Source organism: Salmo trutta, chromosome 5, assembly GCF_901001165.1.
Source record: "Salmo trutta chromosome 5, fSalTru1.1, whole genome shotgun sequence".
NCBI lineage: Eukaryota > Metazoa > Chordata > Actinopteri > Salmoniformes > Salmonidae > Salmo > Salmo trutta.
In genome coordinates, this window is record NC_042961.1 from 169,971 (window position 1) to 186,683 (window position 16,713).

Consider the following 16,713-nt stretch of genomic DNA (forward strand, 5'->3'; position numbering starts at 1 on the left):
GGAGAGCCCAGCTCTGGCCAGGGACAGGGTTGGATAGCCCAGCTCTGGCCAGGGACAGGGTTGGAGAGCCCAGCTCTGGCAAGGAACAGGGCTGGAGAGCCCAGCTCTGGCCAGGGACAGGGTTGGAGAGCCCAGCTCTGGCCAGAAACAGGGTTGGAGAGCCCAGCTCTGGCCAGGGACAGGGTTGGAGAGCCCAGCTCTGGCCAGGGACAGGGTTGGAGAGCCCAGCTCTGGGATTAATGAATGTCTCCAGTGTTCGTGGCTAGTTTGCTTCAAATCCGTTTGAGATTTCTCCATATGAATAAGCAAATCAACACATAGAAGATATATTTGAAGAAATGTCACCTTACAGTTTAAAATACATCTGACAGCAAAACAAGGAAACAACAAAAGTAGACTTGTCAGTATTCAATTTACTTGTACAGTAAAAGGCCAAACAACCACACACAACAATAGTGAATTCCACTGAAATGAAAAGCAAAGGATTTAACTTAACACCAGAATGAGAAAAGGCATAGGCATTCATATAGACAAAACCATAACGCCTCCCAAAGGGCAACCTATTCCCTACATAGTGCACTACCTTTGACCAGAGCCCTATGGGGTAGTGGTAAAAAATAGTGCACTATATACGGAATAGGATGCCATTTGGAACGTACACCCAGTCTTTTAGTCTCCTGGTCCTCTTCTCGTCCATCATCACCAGCCAGGAGACTTGTGTCAAAGGACAGAAAGCTGCTGATAAAACTCACACAATTCTGCAAACCAGCTGCAGGAGGAATGTATGTGTCTATTCCCTATGGTGCATTATGGGGAACAGGGTGCCTTTTGGGACACACAATGTCTGTACATACAGGACCACTGAAGACATCTGTTTTTACAGAATGAGTCGCTACGCTCACCGTCGACTTCCACGACGTGAAGCACTAACAGCCAATTAAAACTAAAACAGTAACATGCATGTACAGATACTCACTCACCTAGCCGATGTGTTCATGAAGCAGACCTGGGTTCAAATAGTATTCAAAATAATTTCAAATACTTTAGCTGGTGTTATTAACCAATAGAATAATCTCAAAACAGCAAACCCCGCCCATATGGCACTCCTGGCAAATGCTAAAACCGTATGAAAGATTTCTACTACTATTTAAACCCAGGTCTGGAAGTAAGGGGTCCCATCAGTTAGCGAGGATAAAACTATCCATCTATGTAGCATGTGCAAAAGCCATAGCCATAATCTCTCAATCTCAATACAAATAAAATAATATATTAAATTAACATGAAAGAACATCCCTTCTTTATAGGTAAACGCTATAGAAAATACAAGACCAAAACATTGGAATGTCCTGCTAGTATCTTGCTATCCACACACACAGAGCAAGCCATTCATTTAACTCCCTTGTCTACAGCTCAGTTCAAAATCAGCTACTGTTATTAACCCGTGGCTTGCTTGACAGAACAAAAATACACTTCAACAGGGAAACTGTTCAAGGACTCAAGCTTGGCCACCCTACAACCAGATTTAAAAAGCTTGAATTAGTTGGGGAGAGAAGGTGGCAAAGGTGCATAACAAACAACTTTTCTACCATGTAGTACTCATATAACAATTGTTTTCTACCATGTAGTACTCATATAACAAGGGTTTTCTTTTGTTAAATGTCCCTGTAAAAAGTTAAAAGGTAGTACTCGTTTTTGTATTCATTTATTGTTATTACACACAAAAATGTGTATTTCCTTCTACACCCTGGAGTGTAACATGTTATCATTTAATATATATCTATAAAGGGTCTTATACATTACTCTGTGGTATACTAGTACAGTCCCCAATAAATATCCTCACAACTATCACTTCATAATCGTATCTGTTTGTCCACTTTGTCTGATGAGCAGAGTTCAGAGTTACTGTAAAATGTCTATGAAAAGTTTTGTATGAAAATCTTTTCTTCGATCAAACTGATAGACTTGTCCGTCAGCATGGCCTCACTGTTCACAAACCTGTAGCCAAACAGTTTCATCGTGGGTCCACAAACCCTCTGCACCACCTGGGCTAGTTTGTACGATATGCTGAACCTCCATTTCTCTACTTGCTCGGAGGAGTTCTTCTGTGTTGAATACACTCCACTAGCCTCATTGGAAGCCTGGGTGTTTTTTAACACCCAGTCTTTCACCTGAGGAGTGAACGGGATCCCGGTAAACTTGTACATCTCCGCTGCCTTCCTCATAGGGAATCTAGCGATATCCTCGTACCGTACTAGCATGTACCTCCGCCTCAGCCACGACGGCTGCCTCAGGCCAACCTCCGCAGACATCCTGATATTGTCGCAGTTCCCTTTCAGCTTCCTCACCTCGTCGTCGTCGATGGGCACGTCTCCGTCCACGGCCCACTTCTTCCAGTTGTTGTACTTGGCGGAGAAGGCCACCATGCGGGAGGCCAGAACCGCCCTGGGGTCCCTCACCAGCTGGATGAACTTGATATCCAGACGAGGGTCCTCAGCGAGGGGTCTCAGGGTCTCCAGCTGACGCACCCGGACGGATTTAATGGCCCTGTGCTCCTTCTGCTGGCATGACTCGGACGCCATGGTCAGGTTGAGGGGACCACACTTCCTGGTCCGGCAATGGTAGCGTTCAAAGACTTTCTTAACGAACGGGCTACAGACGGACTCCTCACAGAGAGAGCTGCTAGATTCTCTCCTGAACAGGGCTGAGGTAACGTGGTCTACAGGAAGTGGGTCAATAAAGCTCTCCAGAGGGGTGAAGTCACACAGGAAGAGCCCCTGGAGGACTTCCCGGTAGGCCCGGGCGGCGGCTGTGGCGTTGGTCCCGCCGCTCTCTAACGTCAGCGACCTCTCGACGTGCCACAGCGGCTCGAACAGGTAGAACATGTTGTCTCCCTGCTGGTTGAAGAACTCGCCCACGAAGGAGGAGCCTGTCCGTGTAGTGGCCAATAGGAGGATGTGCTTTCTGTTTCCTGCTGACCCTATGACCTCTGACCTACAATACAGTACAAAATACAAAACTTTATTGTCCAATGTCAATCAGATCGGATATGTCTTTTTAAACGATATTCCAAACCACTTGGACATCACACATACAAATACTGATCAGGATGGGGGACACCATTATGCTAGCTTCAGGAATGTCTTTACTGAGATCAAACATGATAAGTTACACACAGAATTATAGGTACTGTAGTATCAATTAATCAATCACATATATTTTATAAACGCCTTTTTGTATCAGCAGTTGTCACTAAGTGCTTTACAGATACCCAGCCTAAAACCCCAAAGAAGAAGCAATGCAGAGGCAGAAGCACAGTGTGTAGGAAAAACTCCCTGGAAGGCAGGAACCTAGGAAGAAACCTAGAGAGGAACCAGGCTCTGAGGGATGGCCAGTCCTCTCCTGGCTGTACAGGATGTAGATGTAGGAGTACATGTAGCTATTAAGGCCAGACTGTTTGTCTTATTGTATGATAAATAGTATATCATGCTAAACACACAGACCTCTGCTCGGTGTAGTTCTCCAGGCGTCTCTTCATGATGGTGAAGACAGGGTCCAGTTTGCTCAGGGTAGTGAAGGAGGAGCCATTCAACTTCAGGAGACCCAGGGCTGAGGCTGGGGCAGAGTTACTGGGCTGGAGGGGGGTCTGGGGCGTCTGCTTTGGGGTGAGCTTGTCTGAAACCCTAGAAGACAGGGTTGGCAGTGTTAAACAACAAGTTTTATAGTTTTACAAGACCATCTTATCCACAGACAGTGAATAAGTAAGTCAACAATTCAAGTAAGTAAACAATCTACGCAATTGAAATCTTGACAACATGACTACTTCATCCAATCAGACTACTTGGAAAACACAGCATGACACTTGATACCGCTTTGTGAGTAGCTGAAACGAATGTCACAAACACACCACTCTGAATAAAGGTGAGCCTGTTCCAATCTGAGGGAGATCAGTACAACAGACAGGCCTAATGCATACACACACACACACACATGCGCGCGCACGCACGCACACACACACACACACTGTTTATCATAGAGATGGGCTTAGGTTTACCGTGAGATAATGTTGTTTTCCTTCTCAATGATGACCAGTGCCACAATGAAGACAAGGGAGATTGTGTATTTCATCCTCATTCTGTGATGTAGCTGTGCCGGGATCTGCTGCTGTCACGGAATGTCTTCTTAATAGCTTCTGCCAATCTTCTTCTCTCCTCCAGACTCCCGCTGCCTGTTGTTTGTTGTTGTATTTTCCATCATATACACGGCTGCTTCATTCTGCAAAATGAAATTAACATTAATAAACTGTCACACTTTCACGCTACAGTACTGTAAACAACAACACAAACCTTAAAGGACTTCCACTGTTACAGTATAGAGGACTTCAACTGTTATAGTATAGAGGACTTCAACTGTTATAGTATAGAGGACTTCAACTGTTATAGTATAGAGGACTTCAACTGTTACAGTATAGAGGACTACAACTGTTATAGTATAGAGGACTTCAACTGTTATAGTATAGAGGACTTCAACTGTTATAGTATAGAGGACTTCAACTGTTACAGTATAGAGGACTTCAACTGTTATAGTATAGAGGACTTCAACTGTTATAGTATAGAGGACTTCAACTGTTACAGTATAGAGGACTTGAATTGTTATAGTAGAGATTACGTAAATTGTAATAGTATAGATGATTTAAATTGTTATAGTAAAGTTTACATAAATTGTTATAGTATAGTTGTGTTAGATGAAATCTTCTGAAAACGAATCTGTTGATATCCAGTCAAATGGAGGAGAAAGTATCACAGGTTCTACATACAGTATGCTATAGTATAGCCTGGTGTAGATGAATCAGTGCCTTGTCGCTAAGTCAGCATGTTGGTGGTTTGAGGTGGGAGTTTAATAGCTGTGTTTATGGGTCATGCTAGCTTCCCGTCAATTGGTGTAGGACCCATTTTCGGAGACGATAATATCGTTTCATATCACAGTGGTGTAAGAATAGAAAGCGTCAGAGTGGTTTCACAGGGGGAATTTAATCTGCTACTTCCCTTGGGTCTGCCTGTGTTTTTTTTAGGGCTACAGTGGGTTTTCTAGAACCCACCCACAATGCTAGTGTTGAAAGCTGGTGTCCCTCTAGAGGTAAAACAATGTTTGCTCAGGTCTGAGCCTCTCTCTGTCTCTCAATCGCGCTGTCTCAAATCTATTACAATAATATTTAATATAGGTCGATCATATTGCATCTACATGGCGATAATAGCATCAAAATGTGTTGTAACATGACCCATACACAGAGGAAGATAACATTTAGGCTTTGAATGAAACCAATACTGTCAAACATTACATGGCCAAAGGTATGTGGACCCCTGCTCGTTGAACATCTCATTCCAAAATCATCGACAAACCATTTCTGTATGGGCCTCGCTCTGTGCACGGGGGCATTGTTATACTGAAACAGCCATTGTTGCTCCTACACATTTTCACTTCACAAGAACAGTGCTTACAGTTTACCGGGGCTGCTCTAGCAGGGCAGAAAGTCACTGAGCTCTTCAGTATGGGCCAATGTTTGTCTATGGAGATTGCATGGTTGTGTGCTCGAGTTTATACACCTGTCAGCGACAGATGTGGCTGAAATAGCCTAATCCACATACTGTTGGCCATGTAATGTATGTCACCAAGGTACCCAATCCACCAGCTGCTCCTTTATGTCAGCACTCAATGAGGGATTTTAAGAGAAGACTCAAGAGCACTCAGTGACATGTCCATCAGGGAACAAACCACTGTCTGGTAAAGACGTACTGTAGCCTGGTCTCAGATCTGTTGGTGCTGTCTTACCAACTCCTAATCATTTATTCAATGATGGAGATAGGAGTTCACAAGTTAATACAAACAGATCTGGGACCAGGCTATTCATGGGTTGTTGATTTCGTCACAATATTGTTTTGAACGTTTGTTTTGGACTGAGCATTCTACTCAATGCATCGTCAATGAGCACTGATGAAGATTTCATCAAAAGTGCATTACAGTGGCTTGTAAATACTATGACATTCAAAAGGAGGCAAATAATTAGTAGGAAAACCTTTCGTCATAATGTTGATGTCGCCAGATTAACATTAGATGCAATATAACGTTAGCTATCTAGCTAAGATTGAGGGGAGGCCACCGGATTTTAGCTTGCTAACGTCAGCATTGCCTGCTACTCTTTAAGAACTTTGCTAGCTAATGACAACATTGACATCTGTCTAAAGTAAATTTGACAACATGAAAATGCTGGCAAAGATATTTCCTGCTAAATATTTGACTACTTTAACAATTTCATTGCATTTCCAGGCACTATAGTGTAATTTAGACTAAATAGTATTTAGCCTCCGTCCAGAATGACCGGGCTTATCACCACTTCAAAAGGATCCGCCCCTTTTAAAAATGTTTGCTTAAAATGACATACCCAAATCTAAGTGCCTGTAGTTCAGGACCTGAAGCAAGGAAATTCATATTCTTGATACCATTTAAAAGGAAACACTTTGAAGGTTGTGGAAATGTGAACTGAATGTAGGAGAGAATATAACACATTAGATCTGGTAAAAGATAATACAAAGTACCATCATCTTTGAAATGCAAGAGAAAGGCCATAATGTATTATTCCAGGCCAAGCGCAATTTAGATTGTGGCCACTAGATGGCAGTAGCGCATGGGCAAAGTTTTAGACTGATCCAATGAACCATTGTATTTCTGCTCAAAATGTTGTATCAAGACCGCCCAAATGTGCCGAATTGGTTAATTGATAACTTTTCAAGTTCATAACTGTGCACTCTCCTGAAACAATAGCATGGTATTATTTCACTATAATAGCTACTGTAAATTGTGTAAACAGTGCAGTTAGATTAACAAGAATTTAAGCTTTCAGCCAATATCAGATATGTCTATGTCCTGGGAAATGTTCTTGTTACTTCCAACGTCATGCTAATCACATTAGCACACATTAGCTCAACCGTCCCGAGGATGGGACACTGATCTGTAGAGATCCTTAAGGCACCACTATGGTGCCGCCGGCAGAGGGCGGCTTGAGAATGTTCTTGACCTGACCGAGTGACGGAGGTGCTATGAATAGTGAAAAAGGGCTTTCATTATTCCAACAGAGTACTCCCAGACTGAGCACCTAAACAGTGACCTAACACTGCAGTAAAACAGTTACCTTTGAACAGGGGGATATATGGGAAATAGCACAGAGGCAAAAAGTAAACAGAAATTGAGGGGGAAAACCTGCTTGTCACGGGGCCATAAATTGTAACCATTATGAGACTGTGAGAGTGTGAGCAAGCAGAACTGCAGCAGGATATGAAACCTGGTATTGGTCCCAAATGACCCCCTATTCCCTTTATAGTGCACTACTTTTGACCACTATTCCCTTTATAGTGCACTACTTTTGACCACTTTTCCCTTTATAGTGCATTACTTTTGACCACTATTCCCTTTAAAGTGCACTACTTTTGACCACTATTCCCTTTATAGTACACTACTTTTGACCACTATTCCCTTTATAGTGCACTACTTTTGACCACTATTCCCGTTATAGTGCACTACTTTTGACCACTATTCCCGTTATAGTGCACTACTTTTGACCACTATTCCCGTTATAGTGCACTACTTTTGACCAGGGCCCATTGTAAGGAATTAGGGTCCCATTTGGGATGCATCCTTAGCTGTACCTGGCTTGCAGAGTGAGTAGAGTCTATCCATTGAAGACAAAGACGGATGTAATGAGGCCTATTTAGGGATATCCTGCCCATTCTGCTGAAGGATTACTATAATGTTACTGTTGGGATAATGTCAGCTTGGCTTTAATCCCTGACTAATGATCCAAGATGAAATGGGCAATCTGGGATTTAAACTAAAACCAAAGCGGTCACCCCACCACTCTTTATTTCTGGAAACAACTGAAGGATGTGGCTGGAGAAATGTAACCACTCTTAAATGAAGTTATATTCTTCAAATATCAATGGCTATTATATCATTCCTAAAAATAAAAATACATGGATGTTCCAATTCCAGATTGCCCCTTTAAACTCACTGCCTGCCATTACAAAAGGTATCTTACATGACGAGAGACTGTGGCTATTCACCCACAGTAACAACTACTACATTGATTGAGGTGATGATTGAGGTGAAAATGTACATCATTATTGAACCGGTTTGATATAATGGCCCATTCAATGAAAAGAGACAGGTTAACCCGTTGTCTATGTGTCTGCCACCACAACTACCATGGTGTTGTGACAAACCAGCTGTAGGCCTATAACACTATGGTCTATTTCTATTCAAATATCTATCTAATATCGATATCAAGAAAAGTGTATAAACATGAGGCAGAACTTGTAAACCATCTGATTTGAATCGTATAGCTGGCTAAAACATGTATACTGTATGTTAATAAGTGTTTCAAAAGGCACATCTGTGTGTGTGTGTGAAAAGGTCAGTTTATTAGGTCCCTCTAATGGTTGCTATAGTGTGATCATTAATACTGTGTTCTAAATGGCACTCAATTCGCTACATAGTGCACGGCTTCTGACCAGAGCCCTAAAGAGGTGCCCTATATAGGGAACAAGGAGCCATTGGGGCCACATAATTGTGGAAACGTCTGTTTATGAGGTCCCCCTGGCAGCAGCTACAGTAAAAGGCCGTGATCATTAAGTAGGGGCTCCCAAGTGGCGCAGCGGTCTAAGGCACTGCATCTCAGTACTAGAGGTGTCATTACAGACCCTGTTTTGATTCCAGGCTGTATCACAACCGGCCGTGACTGGGAGTCCCGCAGGGCGGCGCACAATTGGCCCAGTGTCGTCCGGGTTAGGGATTGGCCGGGGCAGGCCGTCATTGTAAATAAGAACTTGTTCTTAGCTGACTTGACTAGTTCAATAAAGGTTAAATAAACACAAAAGTAAACACAAAAGTAAAAGCAGCAGTAATAAGCTTGTAGAAAGTTTGTAAGTTTGTAGAAAGAGATTCGCAAGTAAAAATGTTTTGATTTGAGCAGCTCTGAGGACAGGACCTTTTACTTCAGACCAGTGGTGGAAAAAGTCCCCAATTTTCATAAATGAGTAAAAGTAAAGATACCTTAATAGAAAATGACTCAAGTAAAAGTGAAAGTCACCCAGTAAAATACTACTTGAGTAAAAGTCTAAAAGTATTTGGTTTTAAATATACTTAAGTAACAAAAGTAAATGTCATTGATAAAATATATTTAAGTATCAAAAGTAAAAGTATAAATCATTTCAAGTTCCTAATATTAAGCAAACCAGACGGCAACAATATAAAATTATAGATTTTTTACATTTACATGTAAGGATGGCCAGGGGCACGCTCCAACACCCAGACATCCTTTACAAACGAAGGTTGTGTTTAGTGAGTCCACCAGATAAGAGACTGTAGGGATGACCAGGGATGTTCACCAGGGATGTGTGTGAATTAGACTATTTTTATTGTCCTGCTAAGCATTCAAAATGTAATGAGTACTTTTGGGTGTCAGGGAAAATGTTTGGAGTAAAAAGTACATCATTTTCTTTAGGAATGTAGTGAATTAAAAGTAAAAGTTGTAAAAAATATAAAATAGTAAAGTAAAGTACAGATACCCCAAAAAACAACTTAAGTACTTTACACCACTGCTCCTGAGCAATCAGTTCCCTCTGCCAAAACTATAGCTGCCTAACTATTGGCTGGATTGTTTCATCAATCAAATCTCAGGAAGTAGCTAACCACATCAGCTAGAGAGGATGAGGTAAACACAACCAAAACGTTCTACTTGAAGGTAATCGTCTCTTTTATCTGTGTACATAAAATGTTTTGGTGTAAAGGCAAGGCAGTAGTTTGTTTATCTTGTGAAATATAATGTACATTTCAGACAAACTCCAGACAAGCCATAGCATTGACAGCTGATATTGTGTTAGCTAGCTGGCCTCTGACGTTCACCCTAGCTTTACTATCAACTGGCTAGCTTTATCAGGCAGCTTTAGATGTGAGGGGAAAACATCTATATTTTTTTGTTAGCCATCTGATTGATGGAAGAATCCAGCCAATGATTAGGCAGCTATGGTTTTGGCAGAAGGAACTGATTGGCCAGGAGTAAAAGGTCCTTCCCTCAGAACTTACATTTTTTTAAACTTGCAAATCTCTTTCTACAAACGTACAAAACTTTCTACAAGCTTAGGAATGTCTTGGTAACGTGACAACATTGAGAGAACTTAGAGCGTGTATTTTTGATTCACAGCAGAATAGTCATACTCGTAAATGAATAAAAACATGAGCTGGTGCACACCCAGAGAAAATAATTTTATGTAGAGGTGCTGACTAACGGCGAATAAACTATAAGCTATGGAAATAAAGAGAGTCGCACTTTACGTATATATAAACTCTGTGTAATTTATTAGGTAAATCACCAACGTTTGGGCGTAACTGTGCCTTCTCCAGGGCCTGGATGGGGACACACTTCTGCTTTAAGCTGCCTGAATACGGAGGCCTTCAGTAGTACCTTCCCTTTGATTACAGCAAGAGTCTCATTATCTCTGTCTCGTAACCATTTAACATGTACTGTATGTAACCACTCAGATTCATACAAACTGCTTCAAACACAACAACTGACTCGTATTCACTTGTCCCTGGCTGCGTTTAGACAGGCAGCCCAATTCTGATCTTTTTTCCACTAATTGGTATTTTTTTCAGATCAGATCAGAGAAAGCAGTGCACTATACACTGGGACACAGCCCCAGAGAGACGGCAGCTCCCATTAAAGCTGAGGATGAAGCTCTTGTTGTAACTCCTGACCCAAATACACTGCAGCCTTGGTGTATTTTAGACATTTTCACTCTGACACTATAGCCTTTGACATTAGGTTTTGTGCTGTGTCATGTAACACACTGTACTATACTATGACCGTGATATGTGGTTGTCTCACCCAGCTACCTTAAGATGAACTGTAAGTCGCTCTGGATAAGAGCCTCTGCTAAATGACTAAAATGTCAAACAAATGTACTCTACACTGTATCAACCATGTAAGTATATGGAATGAAGAAAGACTAACAAGTCCAAAGCCTGATTGCAGATGACCGGTTGTTAAGAGTAAACCACACTTAAAGGGATACTTCAGGATTTTGGCAATGAAGCACTCTTATCTACTTTCCCGGAGTCAGAGGAACTCGTGGATACCATTTTTACGTCTCTGTGTGCAGTTTGAAGGAAGTTGCTAACTAGCGTTAACGCAATTGCTAACTAGCGTTAGTGCAATGACAGGAAGTCTATGGTAACTGCTAACATGATAGTAGATATCATAGACTTCCAGTCATGGTGCCATCGCTAGTTAGCATTAGCTTGCGAAACTACCTCTAACTTCCTTTGTGCCATCGCTAGTTAGCATTGGCTTGCGAAACTACTTATAACTTCTTTTATACTGGATGCAGAGTTATAAAAATGGTATCCATGTATTCATCCAAAATCCCAGTATCCCTGATGTTCTCCCCTTTCTGTCTTCTGAATTCCCATGATGCCTCAGATTTCCTATCTATTTTTTTGGTGCTAGTGTAACCGATGTGAAATGGCTAGTTAGTTAGCAGTGGTGCGCGCTAATAGCATTTCAATCAGTGACGTCACTCGCTCTGAGACTTGAAGTAGGGTTTCCCCTTGCGTTGCAAGGGCCACGGCTTTTGTGGCGCGATGGGTAACGATGCTTCGGTGGGTGTCAGTTGTTGATGTGTGCAAGGGTCCCTGGTTCGAGCCCGGGTTGGGGCGAAGAGAGGGACGGAACCTACACTGTTACACTGTGAAGGCTGAGTTCTAACACCCTGTTGTAACCTCTGTCTGCCTCAGGCTGCTACTGTAGCCTGTCCAAAAGACTGCAAATCTTAACTCCCAAAATGATTAGACAAATCATGTGAAATTCTCTCAAAAAGTGAATGAGTTATACGACTTAGAGTAAAAGTTTTGAATTGGAACTAGACCCGGCACTCACTGTTGACGTGGACTAGTTGGTAATCACAAGGTGGACTTGGAGTACACTGAGTCTGTGTTTTCCCCAGAGAGGAAATCTCTCTCTGCCCATCTCCGTCTTACACCGTCTCCCCGCAAGACACAGACACAAAGGTCTCTCACAGAGTTCAGACTGTAAAAAAAACGTCTGGCCTGAGATCACAGTATTGTGATCTTTTTCGGCTCCCGAGTGGCGCGGTGGACTAAGGCACTGCATCCCAGTGCAAGAGGCATCACTACAGTCCCTGGTTCAAATCCAGGCTGTATCACATCTGGCTGTGATTGGGAGTCCCACAGGGCAACGCACAATTGGCCCAGCGTTGTCTGGGTTTGGCCGTCATTGTAAATAAGAATTTGTTCTTAATTGACTTGCCTAGTTACATTTAAAAGAATTATCTATGGATTTCAAGTCTCTGGGCAGGGGCACAGCCATGGGTGGGTATAGGTCCACCCAGTAGGGTATAGTGGGTGAGTTCTTAACTGACCTGTCTAGGTAAATAAAGGTTACATTTTCATTTAAAAAAAATTGTAGGTCGCAGGTTGACGTTTATTGTCAATAGTCTTGACCTGGAGGCAGAACTGAGACGGTTCCGCTAGATTGGCCAGCTGCAAAGCCAAAATGATCTATATTGTAAATTTAAGGTTAGGGTTAGGAATTAGGGTTAGCAGAGTGGTTAAGGTTAGGTTTAAAATCAGATTGGATGACTTTGTGGCTGTGCCAGCTAGTGACCACTCTGTAGAGCTGCCTCCAATACATGAATCATCTCAATAAATGCCGACCAGCCCCAGAGTCACTTGCACGTCTTTTCTCAATTCCCTGCGTCCTTTCTCCTCAAAACACATTGGAGGATTAGGTCAGAAGGGATGGACCTTGGATCTTTTCCTCCAATGCTGTTTCAGAAGGAAGAGGACACGAGGAATCATGGAAAGACTAATCGAGGGGGACATTTGAGTGCATGCATGAGAGGTACTCAGCATTATATAGCCACAGACCACAGCCAATAAGAGACATGCCATCATCCTATAGCCATAGACCACAACCAATGGGAGACATGCTATCATCATATAGCCACAGACCACAGCCAATGGGAGACATGCTATCATCATATAGCCACAGACCACAACCAATGGGAGACATGCCATCATCATATAGCCACAGACCACAACCAATGGGAGACATGCCATCATCATATAGCCATAGACCACAGCCAATAAGAGACATGCCATCATCCTATAGCCATAGACCACAACCAATGGGAGACATGCTATCATCATATAGCCACAGACCACAGCCAATGGGAGACATGCTATCATCATATAGCCACAGACCACAACCAATGGGAGACAGGCTATCATCATATAGCCACAGACCACAGCCAATGGGAGACATGCCATCATCATATAGCCACAGACCACAGCCAATGGGAGACAGGCTATCATCATATAACCACAGACCACAGCCAATGGGAGACAGGCTATCATCATATAGCCACAGACCACAGCCAATGGGAGACATGCTATCATCATATAGCCACAGACCACAGCCAATGGGAGACAGGCTATCATCATATAACCACAGACCACAGCCAATGGGAGACATGCTATCATCATATAGCCACAGACCACAGCCAATGGGAGACATGCCAGGGGAAATGAGAAGGGAAATGCATTGAGAGCTTCCTGACCATTGCTTAACAATTGCCCATAGCTGGATGAAGATTGGTTCATTTGTTATTTGTCATACGGGTGATTTTTGGCATAGTTCAATAACACCATGTAACTGTGTTGGGTCCAATGGCTGTTCTCTAACATGTTGTATTTTTACCTTCAGGGAAAACTGTACTACACTACATGTACAACATTGTCGCTAAGTCCCATAGCATAAGCTAATAGCTTTTTTTAATTTAACCTTTATTTAACAAGGCAAGTCAGTTAAAAACAAATTCTTATTTACAATGACAGCCAACCCCTGGACAAACCCGGGCCAATTGTGAGCCACCCTATGGGACTCCCAATCCTAGCTGGATGTGATACAGCCTGGATTTGAACCAGGGACTGTAGTGACACCTCTTCCACTGAGATGCAGTGCCTTAGACCGATGTGCCACTCGGGATCATAGATTACTGTGAAAACCATCAAAAGAACATCTACAAAATAAGGATTTTCTTTCAAATGGATTCATGATTTATAATGTAAGCCAGTACACACCAATTATCTGAGCTTATTATCCCATGGAAGCGTGGTGTCAGAAAGAGCTCATCTTTACAGAGCTGCCATCGAAACATTCACAACCCACTGAGGCGTGTGACACATTTGATGATCAGCTCATGAAGGAACCACCATCTCCCCATTTATCAGCATGTTACAAATGCTTTTAATGGATGCCTTCTTCTTAAGGCTCAAATATGATTGTTTCTTTTTTTTTTTTTTTTTTGTAATGAAAGGGGACTGAAGATAGAAGAGCCAGCATGACAATCACATTTGTAACCATTTCTCTGTGTGAAATTTCAATTAATGCAGTCAGTGAAGCTTGAAGAACATATGGTTTTATTTTCACCTGTTCTGGCGGTGCAAAGCAGTGTATCAAGTGAAATCTTGAATAATTTCAGAATAGAAGCTATCAGCTGTTTTTTTTTTTTTTTTTTACCTTACCTTGACAAAGTAATTAACAGTTTACCATTGCAGGTATATTAGGCTACCATAGGTACCACAGATGTATAGCAACATAACTTCACTTCAGGTGATTTTGCCTTACCCAATCAACATACGTTTAGCTTAACATACTGTAATTACACAGGGCTATTTAAAGCATGATACTCTAGTCTACGTGCATGATAAAGTAGAGGCTGTGCCCCATGCCCCTATGGCAGGTTGTCTCATATTTACAGAGAGCCGTTCAGTGGTACTCTGTAATGGATCTAGCCTGGACTCAGATCTGTTTGTGCTGTCTTGCCAAACCCTATGGCCAAGAAAGTACAAACGGATCTGGGACCAGGCTAAGATTAAGATCAAGATTACTTTATTGGTCAATTGCACACAAGGTCCAACTGAAATGTTACTTCTGCTTTTAACCAACCCCTCCGAAAGATACACATACATGTACAGGTTTTGGAGCGGTGCAGGGGCTGCCACACTGGGTGCCCGGGGAGCTGTTGTTGAGAGGGGTTAAGTGCCTTGGTCAAGAACACAACAGCAGGTAATGCATCTAGGATTTAACACCAGCAACCTTCCGGTTGCCAGCTCACTTCTAGAAAGATTTGTCCCATCTGACCCGGGATTCAAACCAGCAACCTTGCGGCCACTGGCCCACCTCTAACCACTAGGCTACCTGCCGCACCAGGCTGTATTGAATCCTGACAGGCTGGCACATTGGCAGAGAGCAGGGCTGGTATCATATCACTGTGGGTTGTTTGATACCCTAGAAGCCCTCATCCATTGGTGGTCCTTCCAGCTCATGCAGGTATGCCCAGCCAGTAAAATATAGTGTTTGGTCTTCAGAAATCAATAGCCAAGGGCTATCAGGTGAGATACAGCACAAATATTGTCTAGTCATCCACACTGGATACAGTACATAATTTATACAGCAGGAAGTCCTCATACAGTAATTAGTCAATAGGCTAGTAATAAAGTAGGAATACTTCATCAATAAATCATCAATAGAGACCATGCCATGTTATTTGTTCTCAAATAATGAAAAGTATCAAACACTTTTTTAAATATTGAAAACACTAAAGCAACAACTTAATAAAAAATAAAAAATAATTATAAATAAGAAATTGGTTTAAAACGGAGGATTCCTTACCATTCTATTTTGACGCTCTCAAGCAACCAGTCGCCTAATCGACAGTTGTGCGCTCGATGGGTTCCCTCATGGTCTAGTCTTCCAGAAGCACGCTGCCTTATTCACGAACAAAAGGCACCTTGTGTGGGAAAAAGTTGATAAACTCCTCCATGTCCGTTAGGCTACTTCTAATATCCCCAAGATGATTCCATAGACGAAGGTAGGCTACAAAAACACGCGAGCAAACTTTGACATTTTACAAATAAAAGTTTAGAAATAAAAAAAAACGTATCTCAAAATGTCCACACGAAAAATAAAGGGGGAAAAAATCCGATCAACAATGAGATTAAATAAACTGGGGAAGATATATGTAACAAACAAAAAACGCATTAACGGTTGAATAATAATTATTTTACATCTCTAATCCCAACGAAAGGGCAAGAACTCCAACCGTGACCGAGTGTGCCGCTCTTCCTCCAAAAAATGGACACTGTAGTCACATGTGGAGAGGTTGGCCCCTCACCCATCGTTGTTTTTACATAGCCGAATATAGAGGGCCACTTTCTCTGTCTCGCTCGCTTTCGCCTCCCTCTCTCCATCTTTCCCTCTCTCAATTCAATTCAGAGGGCTTTATTGGCATGAAAAACATATGTTTACATTGCCAAAGCAAGTGAAATAGATAGAAGTGAAATAAACAATCAGAAATGACAGTAAACATTACACTCACAGTAAACATATGTATTTCTTTATCAACGTAAATGTGCAATGGCCCATTTAAAAAAAAAAAAGATTTCCAAAGATACATAAGCAAGTTGAAACTGAAAGATATGCTATCCTAAAAAGTTAACTTGCAAAGGTTGCAGCACCTTTTGGTGGATGAAGATGTGCCGCCACCTGTTGGAATTCATTTTACACGTCTTTTGAATCTCTAG

The 16,713-nt window shown here is 42.1% G+C and overlaps 1 protein-coding gene across 1 annotated transcript; it reads right to left on the bottom strand.

Moving 5' to 3' along the window:
• Nucleotides 1–393: 393 nt before the first annotated feature.
• LOC115193481 (carbohydrate sulfotransferase 3) lies at nt 394–16,389 on the bottom strand. The gene is made up of 4 exons (XM_029752163.1): nt 15,803–16,389; nt 4,052–4,272; nt 3,501–3,680; nt 394–2,991 (listed from the first exon to the last, which is right to left on the bottom strand). The coding sequence occupies exons 2-4, from the start codon at nt 4,129–4,131 to the stop codon at nt 1,914–1,916; spliced, it is 1,338 nt and encodes a 445-aa protein (XP_029608023.1). The 5' UTR covers nt 4,132–4,272; nt 15,803–16,389; the 3' UTR covers nt 394–1,913.
• Between the last annotated feature and the right edge of the window lie 324 nt (nt 16,390–16,713).